The sequence below is a fragment of the Amblyraja radiata genome, chromosome 25 (genome assembly GCF_010909765.2).
Source record: "Amblyraja radiata isolate CabotCenter1 chromosome 25, sAmbRad1.1.pri, whole genome shotgun sequence".
Lineage (NCBI taxonomy): Eukaryota > Metazoa > Chordata > Chondrichthyes > Rajiformes > Rajidae > Amblyraja > Amblyraja radiata.
In genome coordinates, this window is record NC_045980.1 from 1063596 (window position 1) to 1086607 (window position 23012).

Here is a 23012-nt window from a genome sequence, read left to right on the forward strand (position 1 = left end):
GCCTGGGTTTCAGCAACTAAGTTACAGAGAAAGGTTGAACAAGTTAGGGCTTTATTCTTTGGAGCGCAGAAGGTTAAGGGGGGACTTGATAGAGGTCTTTAAAATGATGAGAGGGATAGACAGAGTTGACATGGATAAGCTTTTCCCACTGAGAGTAGGGAAGATTCAAACAAGGGGACATGACTTGAGAATTAAGGGACAGAAGTTTAGGGGTAACATGAGGGGGAACTTCTTTACTCAGAGAGTGGTGGCTGTGTGGAATGAGCTTCCAGTGAAGGTGGTGGAGGCAGGTTCGTTTTTATAATTTAAAAATAAATTGGATAGTTATATGGATGGGAAAGGAATGGAGGGTTATGGTCTGAGCGCAGGTATATGGAACTAGGGGAGAATACGTGTTCGGCACGGACTAGAAGGGTCGAGATGGCCTGTTTCCGTGCTGTAATTGTTATATGGTTATATGGTTATATAGGCACATGATAGTGCAAGGAATAGAGGGACATGGATCATGTATAGGCATAAGTGATCATTTTAACTTGGCATCATGTTCAGTGTAAACATTGTGGGTGGAAGGGCCTATCCTGTGCTGCACTATTCTATAGAGAGACACAAAAAGCTGGAGTAACAGCAGGACAGGCAGCATCTCTGGAGAGAAGGAATGGGTGATGTTTCAGGTCGAGACCCTTCTTCAGACAAACCTTTTGCTAAAGAGTTACAGAGCAAACCTTATCCGGCAGTCACCCTCATCGAAGCCTCTTCTCGCCAAAGCCTACTGAGCCCAAACCTCAGTTCCATTCTTGCTGTGACCACTCCACTTAATAACCAGTTATTAACCTACCGTTGGCAGCTGGAAACAACACACTTAGCCAAACTGTGACACTTGCCTACAAATCCCGCCAGATGAGACTAACCAACCAAAGATTGCCTCTTAAACTCTTCCCCCTCTCGGTGTGAATCCCGACTGATGGGATCCTGTGCAGGATGAGGCAGATGTGAGCCTGGAAGCTGGTATGCATGGTGATGAAAGAAGGTTCAGTGGACAGAATAGACAGGAGAAGGGAAGGGAGTGATGAAGGACTGGTGATCAGAATTGCATTCATTTCAATGCACGAGACCTGATGACGGATGAGCTTAGGGCATGGATAGATATGTGTGACTGGGACATTGTAGCCATTACAGAAACCTGGTTAAAGGAGGGACAGGACTGGCAGCCTAATGTTCACAACTTGCCCACACTGGCCAAAATGTCCCAGCTACAGTGGTGTTTGGTCCATATCCCTCCAAACCTGTCCTAACCATGTACCTGTCTAACTTTCTAAAATGTTGGGATGGTCCCAGCCTCAACTACCTCCTGTGGCAGCTTGTTCCATACACCCACTGTTACCTCCGATTCCTATTAAATATTTTCCCCTTCACCTTAAAGCTATGTACTTTGGTCCTCGATTTACCTACTCTGGGCAAGAGACTCTGTGCATCTACCCGATCTATTCCTCTCATGATTTTATACACCTCTATAAGATCACCCCCTCATCCTCCTGGGCTCCAAGGAATAGAATCCCAGCTTACTCAACTTTTCTCTATAGTTCAGACCCTCTAGTTCTGGCAACATCCTCGTAAATCATTTCTGTACCCTTTCCAGCTTGACTACATCTTTCCTATAACGTGGTGCCCAGAACTGAACACAATACTCTAAGTGCAGTCTTATACAACTGCAACATGACCTCCAAATTTATATACTCCATACTATGAAGGCCAATGGGCCAAAATACTTTTTGACCACCTAATCTACCTGCGTCTCCATCTTCAAGGAACCATGCACCTGTACTCTTCGATCCCTCTGCTCTACAACACTCCCCAGAGCTCTACCATTCACTGTGTAGGTCCTGCCCATGATATACTTCCCAAAATGCAACACCTCACATTACTCTGTATTCCATCAACCAATCCTCAGCCCACCTGGCTAATCGATCTGGATGCTGCTGAAATTTTTCACAACCATCTTCACTATCTGCAAAACCACCTACTTGTGTATCATCAGCAAACTTGTTAATCTTGCCCTGTATGTTCTCATCCAAATCATTGATGTAGATGACAAACAGTAACGGGCCCAGCACCGAACCCTGAGGCTCACCACTAGTCACAAGCCTCCAGTCTGAGAAGCAACCTTCCACCATCATCCTCTGCTTCCATCCATGAAGCCCATTTGCTATCCATTCAGCAATCTCTCCTTGGATCCCATGCGATCTAACCTTCCAGAGCAGCCTACCAAGCGGAACCTAGTCGAATCCCTACTGTAATCCATGTACACAACATCTACAGGTCTGCCCTCATCTACCCTTTTGGTCACGTCTTCAAAAAAATCAATCAGATTTGTGAGATACGACCTCCCACGTACATCTAAATACCTGTATTACGAATACCCTCTAGTAACATTCCAACTATAGTATTAAACTCACTGGCCTATAGTTTCCAGCGTTTTCCCTGGAGCCCTTCTTGAATAAAGGCACAACATTTGCCACCCACCAGTCTTCCAGCACCTCCCCTGTATTTAAAGACAACCCGTAAATTTCAACCAAGGCCCGCAATTTCCTCTCTAGTTTACCGCAATGTCCTCAGATATATCAGATTAGATTCTGCTTTCATACACGATAGTACCTTCAGCATCTCTTAGACCGTAACACGGACTACTCCCAAGATACTTACATTGACTGCCCCAAGTTCCTCCACCCTCCTGTCTTTCTCCTCGCTAAATACGGAGGAGAAAAGGTTTAGATGGGGCAGAATTTGTCAAATGTGTTCAGGAAAGTTTCCTCAGGCAATATGTAGAGGGCCCCACATGGGAGAGGGCAACACATGGTCTAGTCTTGGGAAATTGGGATGGGCAAGTGGATGATGTATTTGTGGATGAGCCTTTTGTGACCAATGACCTACATCTGCAACGTTTGGTGGTTTTGCCTTCAATAACTCAATGCCAGCCTTGTTAGTTTACATAGTATTTAATTTATCAGGGGTCCATACAGATGTTTTTACTTAAACCAGCATAAACAGATTATCTAGCCATTGACCTAATTACTATTTCTGAGATCTTATCTTTTCACATTTCTCCACATTACAAAGTTCACGGGTTCTTAGGTTGGTTCAGCCTGAACTCGTGTGGGAAGGTGAGACGAGGTGTGCTATCCACAAACAAGTCAACTATGAGCTTTTGCTTTAAGATATGCAGCCCTTTCTATGCCAATCTAAGAATCTTCTGGCTTAGATCTCCAACTGTGTTTCTGTGTAGATAACAGATAGAAACACGGTGGCTTTGTCATTGTGATTCTCTGCTTGTCAGCAATGAGAATAAATGGAGAAAACTCGGCATGATTTAAATGCACGAAAGACAATGACCATGCCCTATTATTGTTTGGATGCTCCCCATTCATTGTCACACAGCATTGGTACTGATCTTCCACCAATCAATATAAGGACTGCATGCTGGAATATAAGCACCCCCTTCCAATGTAGCAACATTACAGAGGGTAGCTGGAGACCAGGCACACAAGATGTTGCAGCAGTTAGTGCTGCTACCTTGCATCATGAGGGACCCAGCTTTGATTCTGACCCAGAGCAGGGGTTTGCATATTCTCTCTGTGACTGCATGGATTTCCTCTGTCTCTGGATTCCTCTCGTAACCCATACATGAGCTGGTAAGTTAACCGGCTGCGTCAGGTATAGGAACAGGAGAAACAGGGAGGGTTGATGAGTACATAATAGAGAGATAACAGGGAAATTAGAGGGGGAAATGGGATTTGAGAGATTACTGAGAATCATCATATACTCCATAGACTGAATGGCCTCCTCTATGGTGAGAAGTATGTGAAATGAGAATATGAAAAGAACATAGGGAATTCATGCTAATACATTTTAGCAATATCTATTTTTTCTAAGACTATTAGGGAAGCATTGAACATAATTCCCCTTGTGGTTTCTTTTTCCCTTGAGTAGAAGCTATGTGGTGTTGCTTGTGCCCATGGCAAGGGCATGGACTCAGATCAGTGTTGGCAGGGGAGGGGTTGTGAATCCAGAATGTGGCTCGGGATGACTGAGGCTGCATTGACTGGTCAATCTCATTTCTACTGTAGCCAGACTACGGATGTGACATTGAACATGGGAGTATGTGCACCTACCATCCCGGAGCTGTCCACTGCGTTCGAGCTATACAAGGAAGGTAAGCTGACCCGCCACCCTTCACAGGACTGTCTGTGAATTCTGGAAGTGTTGACGTAAATCATGATTTCTGCTCTTGCCTGCATTATTTTCACACCTTGAGTGGGCAGTATGCCAGATACTGGCCCTTCATCCAAGACCCACCTCACCTTCTGACAGCCTGCTGGGCTGAACTTCTCCTTCATCTGCCAGCTGTAAACATTCCACTTGAAAGATTAGATTAGATAATACGAGGCTTGTTTATTGTCAAACAGATAATGGTGTGCAATGAAATTCTTTGCTCACCTGAAACTCACCGAGCAAACAACATACACATAACAATAATTAATACACCAATAAATATAACAGAGTACAAAACAGCAGAATGGTGCAAATATTAGACACACATAGACTGGGAAATACATTCTGTAAATGGGCTGGATGGTTTGGGGTTTGTAAAATGTGTGCAGGATAGTTTTTTGCAGCAATACATAGAGGTACCCACTAGAGAAGGGGCAGTGCTGGACCTCCTGTTAGGAAATGAGACAGGTCAGGTGGCGGAGGTATGCGTTGGGGAACACTTCGGGTCCAGTGATCACAACACCATTAGTTTCAATATAATTATGGAGAGGGTCAGAACTGGACCTAGGGTTGAGATGTTTGATTGGAGAAAGGCTAACTTTGATGAGATGCGAAAGGATTTAAAAGGAGTGAATTGGGACATTTTGTTTTATGGGAAGGATGTAGAAGAGAAATGGAGGACATTTAAAGGGGACATTTTAAGAGTACAGAATCTTTATGTCCCTGTTCGGTTGAAAGGAAATAGTAAAAATTGGAAAGAGCCATGGTTTTCAAGGGAAATTGGACACGGTTCGGAAAAAGTGAGAGATCTACAATAATTATAGGCAGCATGGAGTAAATTAGGTGCTTGAGGATTATAAAGAATGTAAAAATTATCTTAAGAAAGAAATTAGAAAAGCTAAAAGAAGATATGAGGTTGCTTTGGCAAGTAAGGTGAAAGTAAATCCAAAGGGTTTCTACAGCTATATTAATAGCAAAAGGATAACGAGGGATAAAATTGGTCCATTAGAGAGACAGAGTGGACAGCTATCTGCAGAGCCAAAAAAGATGGGGGAGATATTGAACAATTTCTTTTCTTCGGTATTCACCAAGGAGAAGGATATTGAATTATGTGAGGTAAGGGAAACAAGTAGAGTAGCTATGGATACTATGAGTTTCAAAGAAAAAGAAGTACTGACACTTTAAACAAATATAAAAGTGGACAAATCTCCAGGTCCTGACAGGATATTCCCTAGGACATTGAGGGAAGTTAGTGTAGAAATAGAAATAGTAAATTGGCATACTGCGCATGTTGTTCCATTGTTTAAAAAGAGTTCTAAGAGTAAACATAACAATTATAAACCTGTTAGTTTGACTTCAATGGTGGGCAAATTAATGGAAAAGATACTTAGAGATAATATATATAAGCATCTGGATAAACAGGGTCTGATTAGGAACAGTCAGTATGGATTTGTGCCTGGAAGGTCATGTTTGACTAAACTTCTTGAATTTTTTGAAGAGGTTACTAGGGAAATTGATGAGGGTAAAGCAGTGGATGTTGTCTACATGGACTTTAGTAAGGCCTTTGATAAGGTTCCTCATGGAAGGTTGGTTAAGAAGGTTCAATTGTTGGGTATAAATGCAGGAGTAGCAAGATGTATTCAACAGTGGCTGAATGGGAGACGCCAGAGAGTAATGGTGGATGGCTGTTTGTCAGGATGGAGGCAGGTGACTAGTGGGGTGCCTCAGGGATCTGTGTTGGTTCCACTGTTGTTTGTCATGTACATCAATGATCTGGATGAAGGTGTGGTAAATTGGATTAGTAAGTATGCATGCATGTGATACTATGATAGGTGGTGTTGTGGATAATGAAGTAGATTTCCAAAGTCTACAGAGAGATTTAGGCCATCTGGAAGAATGGGCTGAAAGATGGCAGATAGAGTTTAATGCTGATAAGTGTGAGGTGCTACATCTTGGCAGGACAAATCAAAATAGGACGTACATGGTAAATGGTAGCGAATTGAGGAATGCAGTTGAACAGAGGGATCTAGGAATAACTGTGCATAGTTCCCTGAAGGTGGAATCTCATGTAGATAGGGCGGTAAAGAAAGCTTTTGGTATGCTAGCCTTTATAAATCAGAGCATTGAATATAGAAGCTGGGATGTAATGTTAAAATTGTACAAGGCATTGGTGAGACCAAATCTGGAGTATGGTGTACAATTTTGGTCGCCCAATTATAGGAAGGATGTCAACAAAATAGAGAGAGTACAGAGGAGATTTACTAGAATGTTGCCTGGGTTTCAGCAACTAAGTTACAGAGAAAGGTTGAATAAGTTAGGTCTTTATTCTCTGGAGCGCAGAAGGTTAAGGGGGGACTTGATAGAGGTCTTTAAAATGATGAGAGGGATAGACAGAGTTGATGTGGATCAGCTTTTCCCTTTGAGAATAGGGAAGATTCAAACAAGAGGACATGACTTCAGAATTAAGGGACAGAAGTTTAGGGGTAACATGAGGGGGAACTTCTTTACTCAGAGAGTGGTAGCGGTGTGGAATGAGCTTCCAGTGGAAGTGGTGGCGGCAGGTTCGTTGGTATAATTTAAAAATAAATTGGATAGGCATATGGATGAGAAGGGAATGGAGGGTTATGGTATGAGTGCAGGCAGGTGGGACTAAGGTTAAAAAGTTGTTCGGCACGGACTTGTAGGGCCGAGATGGCCTGTTTCCGTGCTTTAATTGTTATATGGTTATATGGTTATATGGTTAACTAAACGTTGCAGCTGGGAACGTGGTCATTGGTTCAGGAGTCTGATAGCAGTAAGGAAGAAGCTGTTCTAATGTCCAGACATTCAACCCTTCAAGTTCCTGTATCTTCTCCCAGAAGGCAGAAGAGTGGAAAGGGAATGGCCAGGATGATTAGTATCATTGATCCTTCCAGCCTTCTGATGCAACACTGTGAAGATGGACTGCATGGAATGAAGTGACAAGCCTGTGATGGGCTGCACTGCATTCTGATAGAATAATTTCTATAGTCATTCTATTCTCTGTAAAAGATTAAGAAAATCCTTGTGGAAAATCTGCATCTTCTTAGATGCCTAGGGGAGTAACTACCCTGAAGCACTTGAGAGTCAGGGTGGAGGAGATGAGCAGGAAGGAACTGCAGATGCTGGTTTAAACCAAAGATAGACACAAAATGCTGGAGTAACTCAGAGGGACAAGCAGCATCTCTGGAAACATAGATAGAAACATAGAAAATAGGTGCAGGTGGAGGCCATTTGGCCCTTCGAACCAGCACCGCCATTCATTGTGATCATGGCTGATCGTCCCTAATCAATAACCTGCGCCTGCCTTCTCCCCATATCCCTTGATTCCACTAGCCCCTAGAGCTCTATCTAACTCTCTCTTAAATCCATCCAGTGATTTGTCCTCCACTGCCCTCTGTGGCAGGGAATTCCACAAATTCACAACTCTCTGGGTGAAAAGGTTTTTTCTCACCTCAGTCTTAAATGGCCTCCCCTTTATTCTAAGACTATGGCCCGTGGTTCTGCACTTGCCCAACATTGGGAACATTTTCCCTGAATGTAGCTTGTCCAGTCCTTTTATAATGTTATATGTTTCTATAAGATCTCCCCCTCATCCTTCTAAACTCCAGTGAATATAAGACTAGTCTTTTCAATCTTTCCTCATATGACAGTCCCGCCATCCCAGGGATCAATCTCGTGAACCTACGCTGCACTGCTTCAATCACAAAGATGTCCTTTCTCAAATTAGGAGACCAAAACTGTACATAATACTCCAGATGTGGTCTTAGCAGAGCCCTATACAACTGCAGAAGAACCTCTTTGGTGGTGATGTTTCGGGTCGAGACTCTTCTTCAGACTAGATTCATGGGAAACGAGAGATATAAACGGTGAAGTAGGGAGATATAGAACAAATGAATGAAAGATATGTAAAAGGCAATGATGATAAAGGAAACAGGCCATTGTTAGCTGTTTGCTAGGTGAGAATGAGAAGCTGGTGCAACCTATGACCAATTCTGACAGACTGATGTATGCCGGTCAGGAAGTTCAGAAGCCAGTTGCAGATGAATCCTGAGATATTTATGGTGATTGTAAAATTGATGCAGAGCTGAATGTAGATTGTGTCCTCCATAACCTACTTGTCCTATATGGAAATTGCAAGGGATTTTGATTGTCTGGGAGACTGGTGCTGAGGACAAATACCATCACCACACTTTTAAATCACTTCAATATTGAGACAAGTCACTTTGTTTTTTCTTGGGGACTGGAAGAGAATATACAACATAGAATACGGAACAGCACAGAACAGGAATGGGCTCTTCGGCCCACAATGTTTGCGTTAAACGTGATGCCTAACTGATCTAATCTGCTTCATTTTAAGGATAGCGGAGTCAGGAGATATGGGGATAATGTTAAAATTGTACAAGGCATTGGTGAGGCCAATTCTGGAGTATGGTGTACAATTTTGGTCACCTAATTATAGGAAGGATGTCAACAAAATAGAGAGAGTACAGAGGAGATTTACTAGAATGTTGCCTGGGTTTCAGCAACTAAGTTACAGAGAAAGGTTGAACAAGTTAGGGCTTTATTCTTTGGAGCGCAGAAGGTTAAGGGGGGACTTGATAGAGGTCTTTAAAATGATGAGAGGGATAGACAGTTGACGTGGATAAGCTTTTCCCACTGAGAGTAGGGAAGATTCAAACAAGGGGACATGACTTGAGAATTAAGGGACTGAAGTTTAGGGGTAACATGAGGGGGAACTTCTTTACTCAGAGAGTGGTAGCTGTGTGGAATGAGCTTCCAGTGAAGGTGGTGGAGGCAGGTTCGTTTTTATCATTTAAAAATAAATTGGATAGTTATATGGATGGGAAAGGAATGGAGGGTTATGGTCTGAGCGCAGGTATATGGGACTAGGGGAGATTATGTGTTCGGCACGGACTAGAAGGGTCGAGATGGCCTGTTTCCGTGCTGTAAATTGTTATATGGTTATATGGTTATATGGTTATATGGGGAGAAGGCAGGAACGGGGTACTGATTGTGGATGATCAGCCATGATCATATTGAATGGCGTTGCTGGCTCGAAGAGCCGAATGGCCTACTCCTGCACCTATTGTCTATTGTCTATTGCCTGTACATGATCCATATCCTTCTATTCTCTATTCTCTGCACTTACATGTGCCTGTCTAAAAGCCTCGTAAACACCACGAACGTATCTGCATCTACCGCCATCCGTGGCAATGCTTTCCAGGCAATGCTCTGTGAAACAATTGCTCCGCACATCTCAAATAAACTTGTCGTCTCTCACTTTATAGCTACAGTATGTCCTCTATAGCTAGTGTTAGACATTTCCACCCCCGGAATAAAGGTTCTGACTGTCTACCCCACCCATGTCCCCAGGGCCGGATTTAGATGAAGAGAGGCCCTAAGCTATTTCACTTGTGAGCCCCCCCCCCTCCCAATCCCCCACCCCCACGACTAGAGGACCATGACTACCCGACAGTGACAGTGTGACACTTTTAGATCATACTGTATGTTGTCATTAAACAGTTGGTTTTAAAATACATATTGTATTCACCGCGGAGCGGGCGATGCCTTACCTGGATAGCCGTTTGAAGCTCTGGAGTGTTGGGCCTGCTGCTTTAACATCATGGAGCCGTGGTTTGCGGAGCTTCCAGCCTCGAGCCGCGTTGATTTTAATATCGCGGAGCCCTGGGATCCCTTTGCCGAGGGCCGCCAGCGTGAATCTCCACCCAGCTCGGCCTGTGGACTTCGGGAGCCGCAGTCTCTGGTAGGAAGTGGCCGATTCAGAAGTCCAAGCCGCTGAGAATGTTCTACTGTTCCGACGTCGGATGGTGACCCCCAAATTTCATTGTACCAATGGCCATGAGGGGGGGTCCAAGAGGAGGGGGTCCGTTGGAGACGGGAAAAGGGATCATCAATGGGGGCGAGGACTCCTTCCCATGGAAGAACGGTGTGAGGCGGAGGCGACGGAAGAAGACCTCCAAATTGCGGTGGGCGCGGAACTCATTGAGGTGGGGACGGACAGGCACAAAGGTGAGGCCTCTGCTGAGGACCGACCGTTCGGTATCTGAGAGGGGGAGGTCAGGGGGGATGGTGAACACACAGCAGGGATGGGGGTTGCAGCCGGAGGAAGGCAAGTGAGTGGACTGAGGCCGAAGCGATGTCTGGTGGAGGGGTGGTGGGTGGTCAGGGGGTAGGGGGGTATGAGGACTGTAGTGTGGGTGGGGAAGGGCTGAGATCACATGGTTTGAGGGGAATGGGGAAGACCCAGTGGAACAGCCACTGAGATTACCAGGGTTGGGGGGGGGAGGGGGGTGGCTAGCGCTAGGACCCAGCACAGTCAAACTCAGGGGAGTGGGAATCTGCAGCATGGAACCTTCAGGCCCAGTGCTGAGTCCAGGCTGCAGGTAAGGCGACGGCTGTGGGCTGCTGGTGGGCGGGGGAGTGGAGTCCGGGTCAGCGGGCAAAAAGTGGGAGGTCCCGGTGGGCAGATGGTTGGTGGGGAGGCGAGGTTTGACGGGTCCGGTGAGGCAGTGAGGTGAGTAGGCCCCTCTAGATCTCGAGGCCCTAAGCTTAAGCTTGTCTAGTTTATACGTAAATCCGACCCTGCATGTCCCTCAAAATTATATACACTTCTTTCTATTCGTCAACCTCCATTGTTCCAGAGAAAACAATCCAAGCCTATTCAACCTCTCCCTCTAAATGAAACCCTCTAATCCATGCAGCAATCTGTTAAACCTGTTTTACACAAAGGATAGTAGGTATATGGAATGTGCTGCTGGAGGAAGTAGCTGAGGCAGGTAAGATTACATTGTTTAAGAAGCCTTTGTGAGCATGTGAGGTTGGGAAAGCACATCTCGACCCGCAAACCTTCAGCATAGGAGCACCGCAAGGCTGCATACTTTCTCCTACACTCTCTCTACACAAATCACTGCACCTCCACTGACACCTCTGTCAAGTTTCTCAAGTTTGCGGATAACACAACCCTGATTGGACTGATCCAGGATGGGAAGGAATCTGCCTACAGACAGGAAGTGACACAGCTGGTGTCCTGGTATCATTGCAACAACCTGGAGCTCAATGCTCTTAAGACAGTGGAATTGTTAGTAGACTTTAGGAGAGCGCCCCCTCCCCTCACCCCACTCACCATCAACAACACCACAGTCACATCTGTGGAGTCTTTTAAGTTCCTGGGAACCATCATCTCCAAGGACCTTAAGTGGGGGGGCTACCATCGACTCCACAGTCAAAAAGGCCCAACAGAGGATGCACTTCCTGCAGCAACTGAGGAAGCACAATCTGCCACAGGCAATGATGGTCCAATTCTACACGGCCATCGTAGAGTCGGTGGTCACCTTCTCCATCATGGTCTGGTTTGGCTCAGCCACCAAGCACGACACCTGGAGGCTGCAGCGAATCGTCCGATCAGCTGAGAAGGTTATTGGCTACAACCTTCCCTCCATTGACGAACTGTCCATTGCAAGGGCCAGGAAGCGAGTGGGTAAGATCATCTCTGACCCCTCTCACCCTGGCCACAAACTCTTTGAATCACTTCCCTCTGGAAAGCGACTCCGGACCATCAAAGCTGCCACAGCAAGACATAAAAACAGCTTTTTTTCCACGAGTAGTAGCTCTACTCAATAACCAAAAATCTGTAGCCTCCATTTCTCTGTAATTTTATTTAATTCACATGTTTAATCAATAATGTTTTATTATTAATGTTTAATGTTTTATGTATCATTCCTAACTGCCACTGTATATCATGTTTTCACTTGCGGTCGGATCACCAAGGCAAATTCCTTGTATGTGAATACTTGGCCAATAAACCTAAACTTAACTTAACTTAACTTTGGACGTGTACATAAATAGGAAAGGCATGGAGGGATATGGGCTAAATGCAGGCAGGTGGGACATGTAGATGGGGTAAGTTGTTTGATGTGGGCAAGTTGGGCTGAAGGCCCTGGCTCATGCTGTATGACTATGATTCCTCTGTAGCCTCCACATCTTTCCTGTCATGGAGCGACCAGACTGAACGTAATACTCCAAATGCAGGCTGACCAAAGTGCTGCATCATGACTTCCCGACTCTTATATTCAATGCCCTTAACAATGAATGCTAGCATGCTATATGCCTTCTTTACCACCCTGTATACGTGCTGCCACCTCCAGTAAGATATGATCTATGACTCCACAATCTCTCTGCACATCATTCCTTGAAGTAGATAGGATGCAGGAAACTGCTGAAGTGAGAAGTGACGATGTTGACAAAGACTGGCCAGTTGATTGATTGCTGCATGATTTCAAACTCACACAGAGACACCATCCTTGCTGGCTGCTTTCCGAAAGTTCACCCTCGTGAAAGCATTTGTGACTTCTGCTACCAAGATGTATGGGGCAGAGGTAATGGGGGATGGAGATCGCCTCTAGGTGGACATTTGTTTGCCTGATCAAACGGACATAAAAGGCATTGAGCTGATGTGGTAACGATGCATTGTCGCCAGAGATTGCCCGCGATTTCAGCTTGTAATTCATGATGGTATTCAGGACCTGCCACAGTCACTTGGAAGTTTATGATCCCAACCTCCAATTTCATCTTCCTCTTTAATGAGGCACTGTAACGCTCTGTGCAGACATTCAGGGGCTCTCCTGACATTCATTAAATTGCTAATCTTATCTGGGTGCCAAATAAAAACTGTCAATCTGCTGGCAGTTATGATCTGGACATCTAACGGTGTCAACATGCAACATTTTGTCCAAGTTGTAATTCTGGAGCAGATTACATGATGTATCCAGAGTGTGAGACTCTTCCACATAAATTCCCATTGTTTGCCAAAGTGACGTCAGTGGTGTCACTCCCGGTTCTCGAGTCTTTTTGGAGCAGATGTTTTCAGAAATGCATAAACCCTGAAGAATATCCAAAGTGCTGGAGTACAAAAGGCCATAAACACATAAGATTCAGAACATGAAGAAAGAGAAACTTACTTCAACAATGTTGTGAGGCTTTAGAACTAATATGAAGAATGCGGGTGATGTCTGTACGGAGTTTGTCCGTTCTCTCAGTGACCTCATGGGTTTTCTCCGAGATCTTCGGTTTCCTCCCACACTCCAAAGACGTACAGGTTTGTAGAATAATTGGTTTGGTGTATGTAAATTGTTCCTAGTGTGTGTAGGATAGTGTTAATTTGCGGGGGTTGCTGGTAGGTGTAGACTCGGTGGGCCGAAGGGCCTGTTTCCATGTTGTATCTCTACTAAACTAAATATTGGTTGAGGGAAACTAAGCCAATGTTCATCAATGAAATTTGGATATAGGATCAGGACCCCGAAATGTGAGAGCAAGTAATTGCTAGTGTGGAATGCCAGCAAGAATTAACTGAGTTGATAGGGCCATTTCCCAAATATCATATTGCTGTTTTTCTTTATATGTGGGTGATGGAGTGAATATAACATTGACACTTACTTCTTCATCAATCTCCCACCCTACCCATTTCAAGTCATTGGCATCAGGGATCACTTTCTGGCTATCTGACACCCTGATGTAAAATAGGCTTGAAATTCAGACTGATATTCCAATTGGAAAACATTTGATTTGATTTCTATCTCTTGTAATAAATTGTTGTGAATTGAAATCCAGCTGTTCAATATTAATAACTGAGAGTTCATGGAGCCCATTCACACAGTTGGTATTTATATCCCAGAGGGCAATTGTAGAAACATGGAGACAAGACTGGAAAATTAATTCATCCCTCAGCTGCGACCTGTCATCCAGTTAGGTGACAACTGTTCTATTCTACTCATCTCAATAAAATAATGAAGCACACATCTAGAAAGGTGCAATACATTGATGCCAGAGCTGAGGCGTTATAACAATCTGGAAAAACTGGACACGTTTCAGTTGTACAGGGTCTTGGTGAGACCACACCTGGAGTATTGTGTACAGTATTGGTCTCCAAATCTGAGGAAGGCATTCTTGCCATAGAGGGAGTACAGAGAAGGTTCACCAGACTGATTCCTGGGATGTCAGGACTTTCATATGAAGAAAGACTGGATAGACTCGGCTTGTACTCGCTAGAATTTAGGAGATTGAGGGGGGATCTTATAGAAACGTACAAAATTCTTAAGGGGTTGGACAGGCTAGATGCAGGAAGATTGTTCCCGATGTTGGGGAAGTCCAGGACAAGGGGTCACAGTTTGAGGATAAAGGGGAAATCCTTTAAGACCGAGATGAGAAAAACATTTTTCACGCAGAGAGTGGTAAATCTCTGGAACTCTCTGCCACAGAAGGTAGTTGAGGCCAGTTCATTGGCTATATTTAAGAGGGAGTTAGATGTGGCCCATGTGGCTAAAGGGATCAGGGGGATGGAGAGAAGGCAGGTACAGGATACGGAGTTGGATGATCAGCCATGATCTTATTGAATGGCGGTGCAGGCTCAAAGGGCCGAATGGCCTACTCCTGCACCTATTTTCTATGTTTCTATTAATTTGCTGCAGAAAGAGAAAGGCATTATGTCTCGATAAAGGTCTTCAAAATTCAGAAGGGTTTAGAAAAGAAAGGTGAAGATGCTTCCATTTGTGATAATCCAAACAAAAGATCTTAAATGAAACACTAATTAAAATATACACTAAACCTCTGTTTCTATCGATACAGGTTATGGCTATTTGTAGGAGTACAAATACACCACTGTGCAAAGGCAGCACGGTGTCATAATGGTATAATTGCTGCCTCACAGCGCCAGAGACCCACCCGGGTCTGATCCTGCCATGGGTGCTGTCTGTACGGAGTTTCTATCTTATCCCTGTGATTGCATGGATTTTCTCAGGGTCCTCCAGTTTCCTGCTATATTCCATAGACATACAGGTTTGTAGGTTAATTGGCTACAGTAAAAATTCTAAATTGTCCCTAATGTGTAGCATAGTGCTACGGGGTGATCACTGGTTGGCATGGATTTGGTGGGCTGAAGGGCCTGTTTCCACAATGCATCTCTAGTCGAAAGTAAAGGAGAGTAATTGACAATATGAATATTCATACTCCAGCACATAATGTCTTTTATTACAAACCTGTATCTGCATTCCCTTGTTTCTATATGAATATTCAGTATTTTAAGGCAAAGTTAAAATAAAATTTGTTGATAGAATTAGATGAAGTAGTTGCAGAAGGTTTATGTAGAACATAAACATTAACATGTGTAGGTAGCATTTCTGGAGAGAAGGAATGGGTGACGTCATCCATTCCTTCTCTCCAGAGATGCTGCCTGCCCCGCTGAGTTACTCCAGCATTTTGTGTCTAACGTGATTCTGTTAATCAGTTAGCCCTACTTCTTATGTAACTACTGTGCAATATGTTGTGAAGAACTGGTCAATAGCAGTTCACAGGTGAATGAGTGGATGGGGTACCTACCTGTGGCAGATGTGCATATCACAGGGAAGAGGACATTGTGTAAGGCAGGGGACGGGGTAGATGCAGCCTTGCAGCAGGGAGGTGCTACCTGCACCAAGTCCGATGCATTTTCCAGGTCCATAGACATAACTCAACCAAATTGCAGCTACTCAGACTGAATTACATAAGCAAGCTCTTGGTAATATAAATCACATATTAGGCAGAGTGACTACTAACAAGCATTACAATTGGATAGGAGGAAATAGCCGATCTACAGGGCACAGAGACCTCAGAACGATACGGAGCTAGAGTGATATTACCAAGATAGGGAACGATGAGGGCAATTAAGGGATTTACAAAAACTTATTTCAACATTGGAATCATGATAGGTCAGCAATGTTAAGGATGAAAGAGACTTGGTCTAAGGGAAGGTACGCTCAGAAGTTTCGAGTGAACTGAAGTGTGTACAGAGGGCGAAATGAGGGAGTGTGTTTGAACAATCAAGTCAAGACGAGGCACGGCTGAATGTTTCGGGAGGAGATGAGGTGAAGTAATTGCAAAGCTGTGGTAACTTTTGTACTGTATTAAATTTGGACTAAATTTTCTACCGGTCGGCTCACAGTTGGATACATAAGATCCTCTGGCATTATATTCAATTAGATCTGGAGTTACTTGATTAATCACACTCCTGAAATGAAACAAATGATGGGACAAATAAACAATTCCATTTTCATGTGTAGGAAGGAACTGCAAATGCTGGTTAGACACAATGTGCTGGAGTAACTCAGTGGGACAGGCAACATCTCTGGAGAGAAGGAATGGGTGATGTAACAGGTCGAGACCCTTCTTCAGTCCGAGAGTCAAGGGAGGGGAAGACTAGATATGGAACGGTAATGGGCCTGTCCCACTTAGGCGATTTTCCCAATGAGCCAATGAAATTCACCGGTCAGCACCGGCTACAACCTACGAGAACCTATGAGAACCTTCGACCTCCTGGCGACCCATTAGGACCTCCTGGCGACCCACCGATGGCTCAAGAAATCTCGCTATTTTCCAAGGCGGCTTCATTCTAGTCTCCGCTAATTTTTCAACGTTGACCAGAATGCGGAAACTCCTCGCGACCATGAAGGCGACTCCCCGGCAACTACCCGCGAACATGTGGTGACTGCATAGTCTCCTGTAATCGCCTAAAAAGTCGCCTAAGTGGAACAGGCCCATAAGGTGTGAAAACAACAGATCAAAGGAGACAATGACCAAGGGAATGTAGAATGGTTCATTGTTGGCTAAGGGGAAGGTGACAACGAGGCATACAATCGGTAAAATTAATCAGGAGTTCGGTGAAACTAGTTGGAGAACTAGTGTAGGGGAAGGACAGAGAGAGAGGGAAAGCAAGTGTTACTTTCATTCCATTTTCAGTTATAGTTTGTTTGTCCCAAGGACATCGGTTCCTACATTTTTACTGTTTCTCACTCACCTTCTCTCTCTCTTTGTCTCTTTCAATCAGCCTTTTCCTCTTGTTCTTTTTTCTCTCTCTCACTCAATCACACACATACCCACTTTCTAATTCGCAGAATAACTCAGCAGGTCAGGCAGCATCTCTGGAGAACATGGATTAGTGATGTTTCAGGTCAGGACCTTTCTCTACACCCGACCCAAAACATGAATCTGCAGTTGTTCCTTGTACCTACCGTCTCCTTCCCAGGCTCGGTGCGCCATCTAGTGGCTTGGCAGTAAAGGAGCAATGCATACTTCCTATTCTCTCCACTCAATCTTCAACTCACAATCATTTTGCTACTACAGTAAGGTTATTGCATTGATGTTATTCTTCTTCCACCAGTCTCAAGTATGGAGCAGGCCAACAGTGCTGCTACAATGCCAAAGGCAATCAGATTCTGACCATAGACTCCACAGGAGGGAGCACTCCTGACCGGGGTCATGACTGGGGCTCCCCACCGTACGAGAGACCCCCCCGGGTGCCTGGCTTCTCCCATGGTCTCTACGATGTGATTAGTTTCTATTACTGCTGCCTGTGGTCTGATAACTGCCAGCAATACACTGATCTGCGGCCTTCCAGTGACTGTCGCACCTACAGGCCGCCGAAGGTTGGTAAGTGATGTCAACAATGGAGATATATTCATGCATCAATCCACAAAGGAACAATGACATTGTAGAATTGCATGGGATGGATACAGGCCCTTTGGTCTATTGAATCCTCACCAACCATCAAGCACTCCTTTATACCAATCCTACGCTCATCCCGTATATTATGGACTGGTTGTTGTCATTAGGAATAGTATAGTTAGGGGTGTTGACAATGTTCTCTGACATGAGGGTCGAGTCCCAAAGGCTGTGCTGCCCGCCTGGTGCCCAGTTTCATGACATCTCGTCTGGCCTGCAGAGGAACTTGGAGTGGGAGGGGAAAGATCCGATTGTCGTGGTCCATGTGGGTACCAATGATATGGGTAGAATGAGGAAAGAGGTTCTGCTAAGCGTTGAAAATATTATGGAGTTGAATGTGTGGCTCTAAGACTGGTGTGGAAGAAGTGGGATTGAGTTTGTGGGACGTTGGCACCAGTATTGGGGAAGGAGGGAACTGTTCCGATGGGACGGACTCAACTTGAACCCGACCAGAGTCCTGACAAACCGTATAACCAGGGCAATAGATAGTGTAGAAGTCTTCAGAATTAATGGGACGGAATGATTAAGAAGGGATAAGAGAGTAAGGTCGGGTAAAATCGGAACTGGTGTGAGAGGAGGGGAGGTGAATACCAAAATAAAGAGTAGCTCTGTTGTTAAGGAATGAAATTCAGTCCTTAGCAAGGTGTGACATAGGATCAGAAGATGTAGTCTTTGTGGATTGAGCTGAGAAATAGTATGGGTAAAAAGACCCTCATGGGAGTTATTTACAGGCCCCCAAACAGTAGCCAGGATATAGGATACAGGTTACATCAGGAGATACAATTGTCATGTAAGAAAGGCAATGTTATGGTGGTCATGGGAGATTTCAATATGCAGGGAGACTGGGAAAATCAGGTTGCTACTGGACCCCAAGAAAGGGAATTTGTAGAGTGCCTCCGAGATGGATTCTTAGAGCAGCTTGCAGTGGAGCTTACCAGGGAAAAGGCAATTCTGGATTTAGTGTTATGTAATGAACTGGATTTGATACTCATGGTAAAGGAACCGCTAGGAGGTACCTACCGCAATATGGTAAGATTTAATCTGCAATTTGAGAGGGAGAAGGTGAAATCGGATGTTGGTTACAGCTGAGCAAAGGGGACAACAAAGGCATGAGGGAGGTGCTGGCTAAAGTTGACTGAAAAGGGCCCCCAGCAGGAATGACGGTGGATCAGCAATGGCAGGAATTTCTGGGAATAATTTGGAAGATGCAGGATCCTTTCATTCCAAAGAGGAAGAAAGATTCTAGGGGAAGATTGAGGTGACCATGGCTGACAAAGGAAGTCAAGGACAGTATAAAACTAAAAGAGAAGGCATAGAACTAAATTTAGCTAAAGTCGACTGGAAAGGAACCCCAGCAGGAACGATGGTGGAACAGCAATGGCAGGAATTTCATGGGAATATTACATAAAAAACAGGAATATAACTACTGAGTGCTGTATTTACGGAAACACCCATATATAAATAACTATCTAAATTCTTACAGCAATATTGTCAGATTTCTTTTCCCCTTTTCCAGGCACAGCATTTGGGGACCCGCATCTCTTTACTTTTGATGGTACTAACTTCACTTTCAATGGGAGGGGAGAGTACACCCTGGTAACAGGAGAAGGAAATTCTACAAGTGAAACTTTGCAAATCCAAGGAAGGACAAAAATAATCAAAAATACAGAAGGTAAGAATCTTCAGGCAGCAACTTTATTTACAAGTTGCTGCCTTTTTGAGCCATCTGTCTTTCCAAGATGGACAAGCCCATTTCTATTTCTCAATACATTGCACCAATGGAACTCTAGCCAGTCATGTGGTAGCAATGTTGTTTAGGGTAAGGGTCGGCCATTTTGTAATGTTACTTGGAATAATGTCAATTGATCAATATCTCCCAACTGTTTATGTACAGTACACTCTCGTTATAATGGTGTCCAATATTACTGATTGTCTGCTATAAATGAATAAGGGATTATTGAGTAATAAAATATAATTGCACAAATAGTAGAAATAAAGATCTGCAGGTTAATACACAAACGGACACAAAGTGCTGACGTAGCTCAACAGGTCAGGCAGCATCTCCGGAGAACATGGACAGGTCAGGTCGAGACCCTTCTTCAGACTCGCGGACTGGAACTGTAAATCCTGGCCAAAATGGAGCAGAAATAGAACCAGCAGAGGATTAATGCATTCTAAGGCCATTTTGGTCAAGTTTGTATTTCTGTGTATAGAAAGCCACAAGCTGCTGGCTGGTGCTAGGAAGTCTAGGTCCCAGATCAATGTTGCAGATAAGAAATGTCTTCAATTGTCAGTAGTAATGAGATTCTTGCAGAGGACCTCCAAAGTAATGTAAGTGCATGAGTTTGATTGGATTGCTGCAAAAGAATTGTAAATAATGTAAATAATTTTGCAAAACAGTTACCTTGCTGTTTGTTGATTGGCCAAAGTGTTAAGCCCTGGCAGGATTGCTTTGAGTTCCAGGATAAATGTTGCATTATTCAGTTTGGGACTGCGTGACCATTTGGAGTGTGTCTGCTTGCACGAGGCTGAAGGGCTTGGCCAGGCTGAGACAAGTATCGAACCCGCGGTGGTTTAGGTATCGATCGTATAGGGGAATTTGCCGTTCAATCCAAAAATACAATGTAGTTGTTCCAGTGCTTGAGTCAGTGTTTTTTACAGAACTAGACTAGGGGGTGAGCTTTAGAAGAGCATATCCACAGAACTAGGCCTGGAATCCAGATGAGTTGATGGTGGCTGGGTGAGATCGGCAGAGTTATGGTGGCCGGAGTGCAGGTGAGGATCAGCGGAGGCGGCAGGACCTGGAAGCGGCAAAGGAAGCTGTGTGTGTTGGCGTTGGCAGCAGTATGTCTGGGGCATTGGGGTGGCATCGTGGTAGGGAGAGAAAACCCTGTCCTGCTCTGTGAGATTCCCACGACCAACTGCCCACCCAGATTTCAGGGTGAAAAGACATCTACCTTAAATTTTAATTCTGTTTCTCCTTCCAAAGAAACTAACCTGCTGAGTGTACAAAGTTCTCTTTAACAGCTAAAAATGTATTTTTGTTACTGTAACATAAAAATACTAAAGGCTGTTTATTACAATGTTTAATAAAGTATGGATCGTAACAATTGCATATGAATTTCAGTCGCTTGTGAATTTCCATGGCCGCTAGCAGCCTGTTTTCTTAATGTGAGAACACTCCGTCCACCATAAACCAAAGTCCATTGTAAATAAATCATTAATAATGAGCGTTTACACAATTCATTTCTTCTGACTTATTTGTTTATGGTGTCTAATAGAGAGCTGGTTGTAATATCTAAGAGGCTAAATAATAATCTCAGAGACACTCAGTCTCTTGCAAGTCGTGTGACTGTCTTACTGCTTCAGAATCTTGGTTCAATTCTGATCTTTCATGTTGTCTGCATGTTCTTTCTGTGATTACATGATCTTTTCTTGACTGCTCCAGTTTTCATCTCACATTCCAAAGATTGTTGACATTAGGTTAAATGATGACTGTATAATTCACCGAGTGTGCAGGTAGTGAAGTGAAAAGGATGGGTGAATGGGCGTGTGTGAGAGCAGGTTGTGCTGGAATAAGATTGATGGGGTTACTCTGCGAGCCGGCATGGACTCTATGGGACAATCGCTATCTCCTTTGTCATAAAGAAATATGAAAAAAAAAGCATTTCAAGAGTTCTTTAGAATTGCCATTAATTACCACATGAAAGTTTATTTTCAGCTTAGACATTGGCTAATATGTGTTGTTTCAAGAAAACATTTTACACGGGGAAATAAGTGACTAGATTGTTCTGGTCTCTGTATTTGGAAAAGAATGTGAAAACGAGAATAAAATGATTTTTATGTAGGTTGCTATTATTAACTGAGCCTGAATGGAAGGCAGAAGCAAGTTCAATAGTAACTTAAAAATGGAATTGGATTACTATTTGAAGCGGGAAAAGTAGTGGTAAAGCTAAACAATTGACCTCTTGGGTTGTTATTGATTCTGAATAGAGATTTATGTCCAGAAATATTTCTCCAATATGTAGCTATAAACGTACATAAATTAATCATAATATACCACCATCTATCTCTGATTTTTACTTTTAACTAGACTAAGTGGGACCCGTTGGGTCCCATGTTCACACGGGAGGGCTGGTCCCCCAACGCAATATTCCACCTATCCACCAATTCCAATATTGGTGGCCAGTGGGGGGGCTTTCTGGAGCGCTAGTATGGGTGTTGTGGGCTGAAGGGACTGGTTTCCAGAGGGACATTGGACATTGTGTGTGTTGGACAATTAGTCCATACAATTAGTATGGACATTGTGGGCCGAATGGATTCTTGGGCTGGCGGCTCAGCCACTCAAGCCTGTTGTGCTGGCAGCTCACTCACTCACGGCTGGTGGGCTGGCAGTTGACTCACGGCTATTCCTTCAAATTCCATTTCAAGCAGGGTGCAAAGCCACCAAATTCAAGTGCAGTTTCTTACCACTTCAAGCAGGGTGCAATGCCACCAAATTCAAGTGCAGTTTCATACCATTTCAAGCAGGGTGCAAGGCCAATAAAGACAGCGAGTCATGACCTCTCCCTCCTACATCTTGCAGAGACTGAGCCATGCCCACACTTCTGGGTTTTATAGTCCCTCCCCCCCCTCCCCCCAGATGGGGCGTGGCCTTAATGGCGTGATTGACAGGAGAGAGAATCTCAACATTGTCCCAGGATCTGTAGAAGTAGCCTCTGCTGAGATATGCCGCAGAAGATGTCTTTGCTGCTCACCATTGCATTGTGAGTCAAAAGAATACCTGTGCAATAAAGTGGTGAACCTTCAGTTTTTAACTAAATGGGGCTTTTGCATTGAAACCTGAAAGGAGCTGTGGCATCAGAGATGATGCCAGGTTCGGCAATGAGAGAGAGGGGACTGAGAGAGGGAGGGGGGGGGGGGAGGAGAGAGAAGAGGGGAGAGAGAAGGGGAGATGGGAGCATGGGGGTCCTTTTCCCACACAAGCCATAGGTGACTGGGCAATTTGAACCCAAGCACCAAGCTGTAAGCGGCTGAAGGTGCGCATCCCTCGGTACAGCCCCCACTCTCCCACGGCCACCCTCCGCGGGCTGCGGGTCGGGTGGAGCGGAGGTGTGGGGACAATGTTCATCCCTTCACAGTGATGTGATGGACGCGGGGGACTGGACCAATCGCTG

The 23012-nt window shown here is 44.4% G+C and overlaps 1 protein-coding gene across 2 annotated transcripts in view; it reads left to right on the forward strand.

The window, feature by feature from the left end:
- The window catches only part of susd2 (sushi domain containing 2), a 144610-nt gene that overhangs the window by 67115 nt on the left and 54483 nt on the right, over positions 1-23012 (forward strand). For both annotated transcript variants that reach the window (XM_033043090.1, XM_033043089.1), the window contains exons 8-10: positions 4122-4207; positions 17495-17763; positions 19352-19507. In XM_033043090.1, the coding sequence (XP_032898981.1) occupies positions 4122-4207; positions 17495-17763; positions 19352-19507 (511 nt within the window). The remainder of the gene's footprint in view (positions 1-4121; positions 4208-17494; positions 17764-19351; positions 19508-23012) is intronic.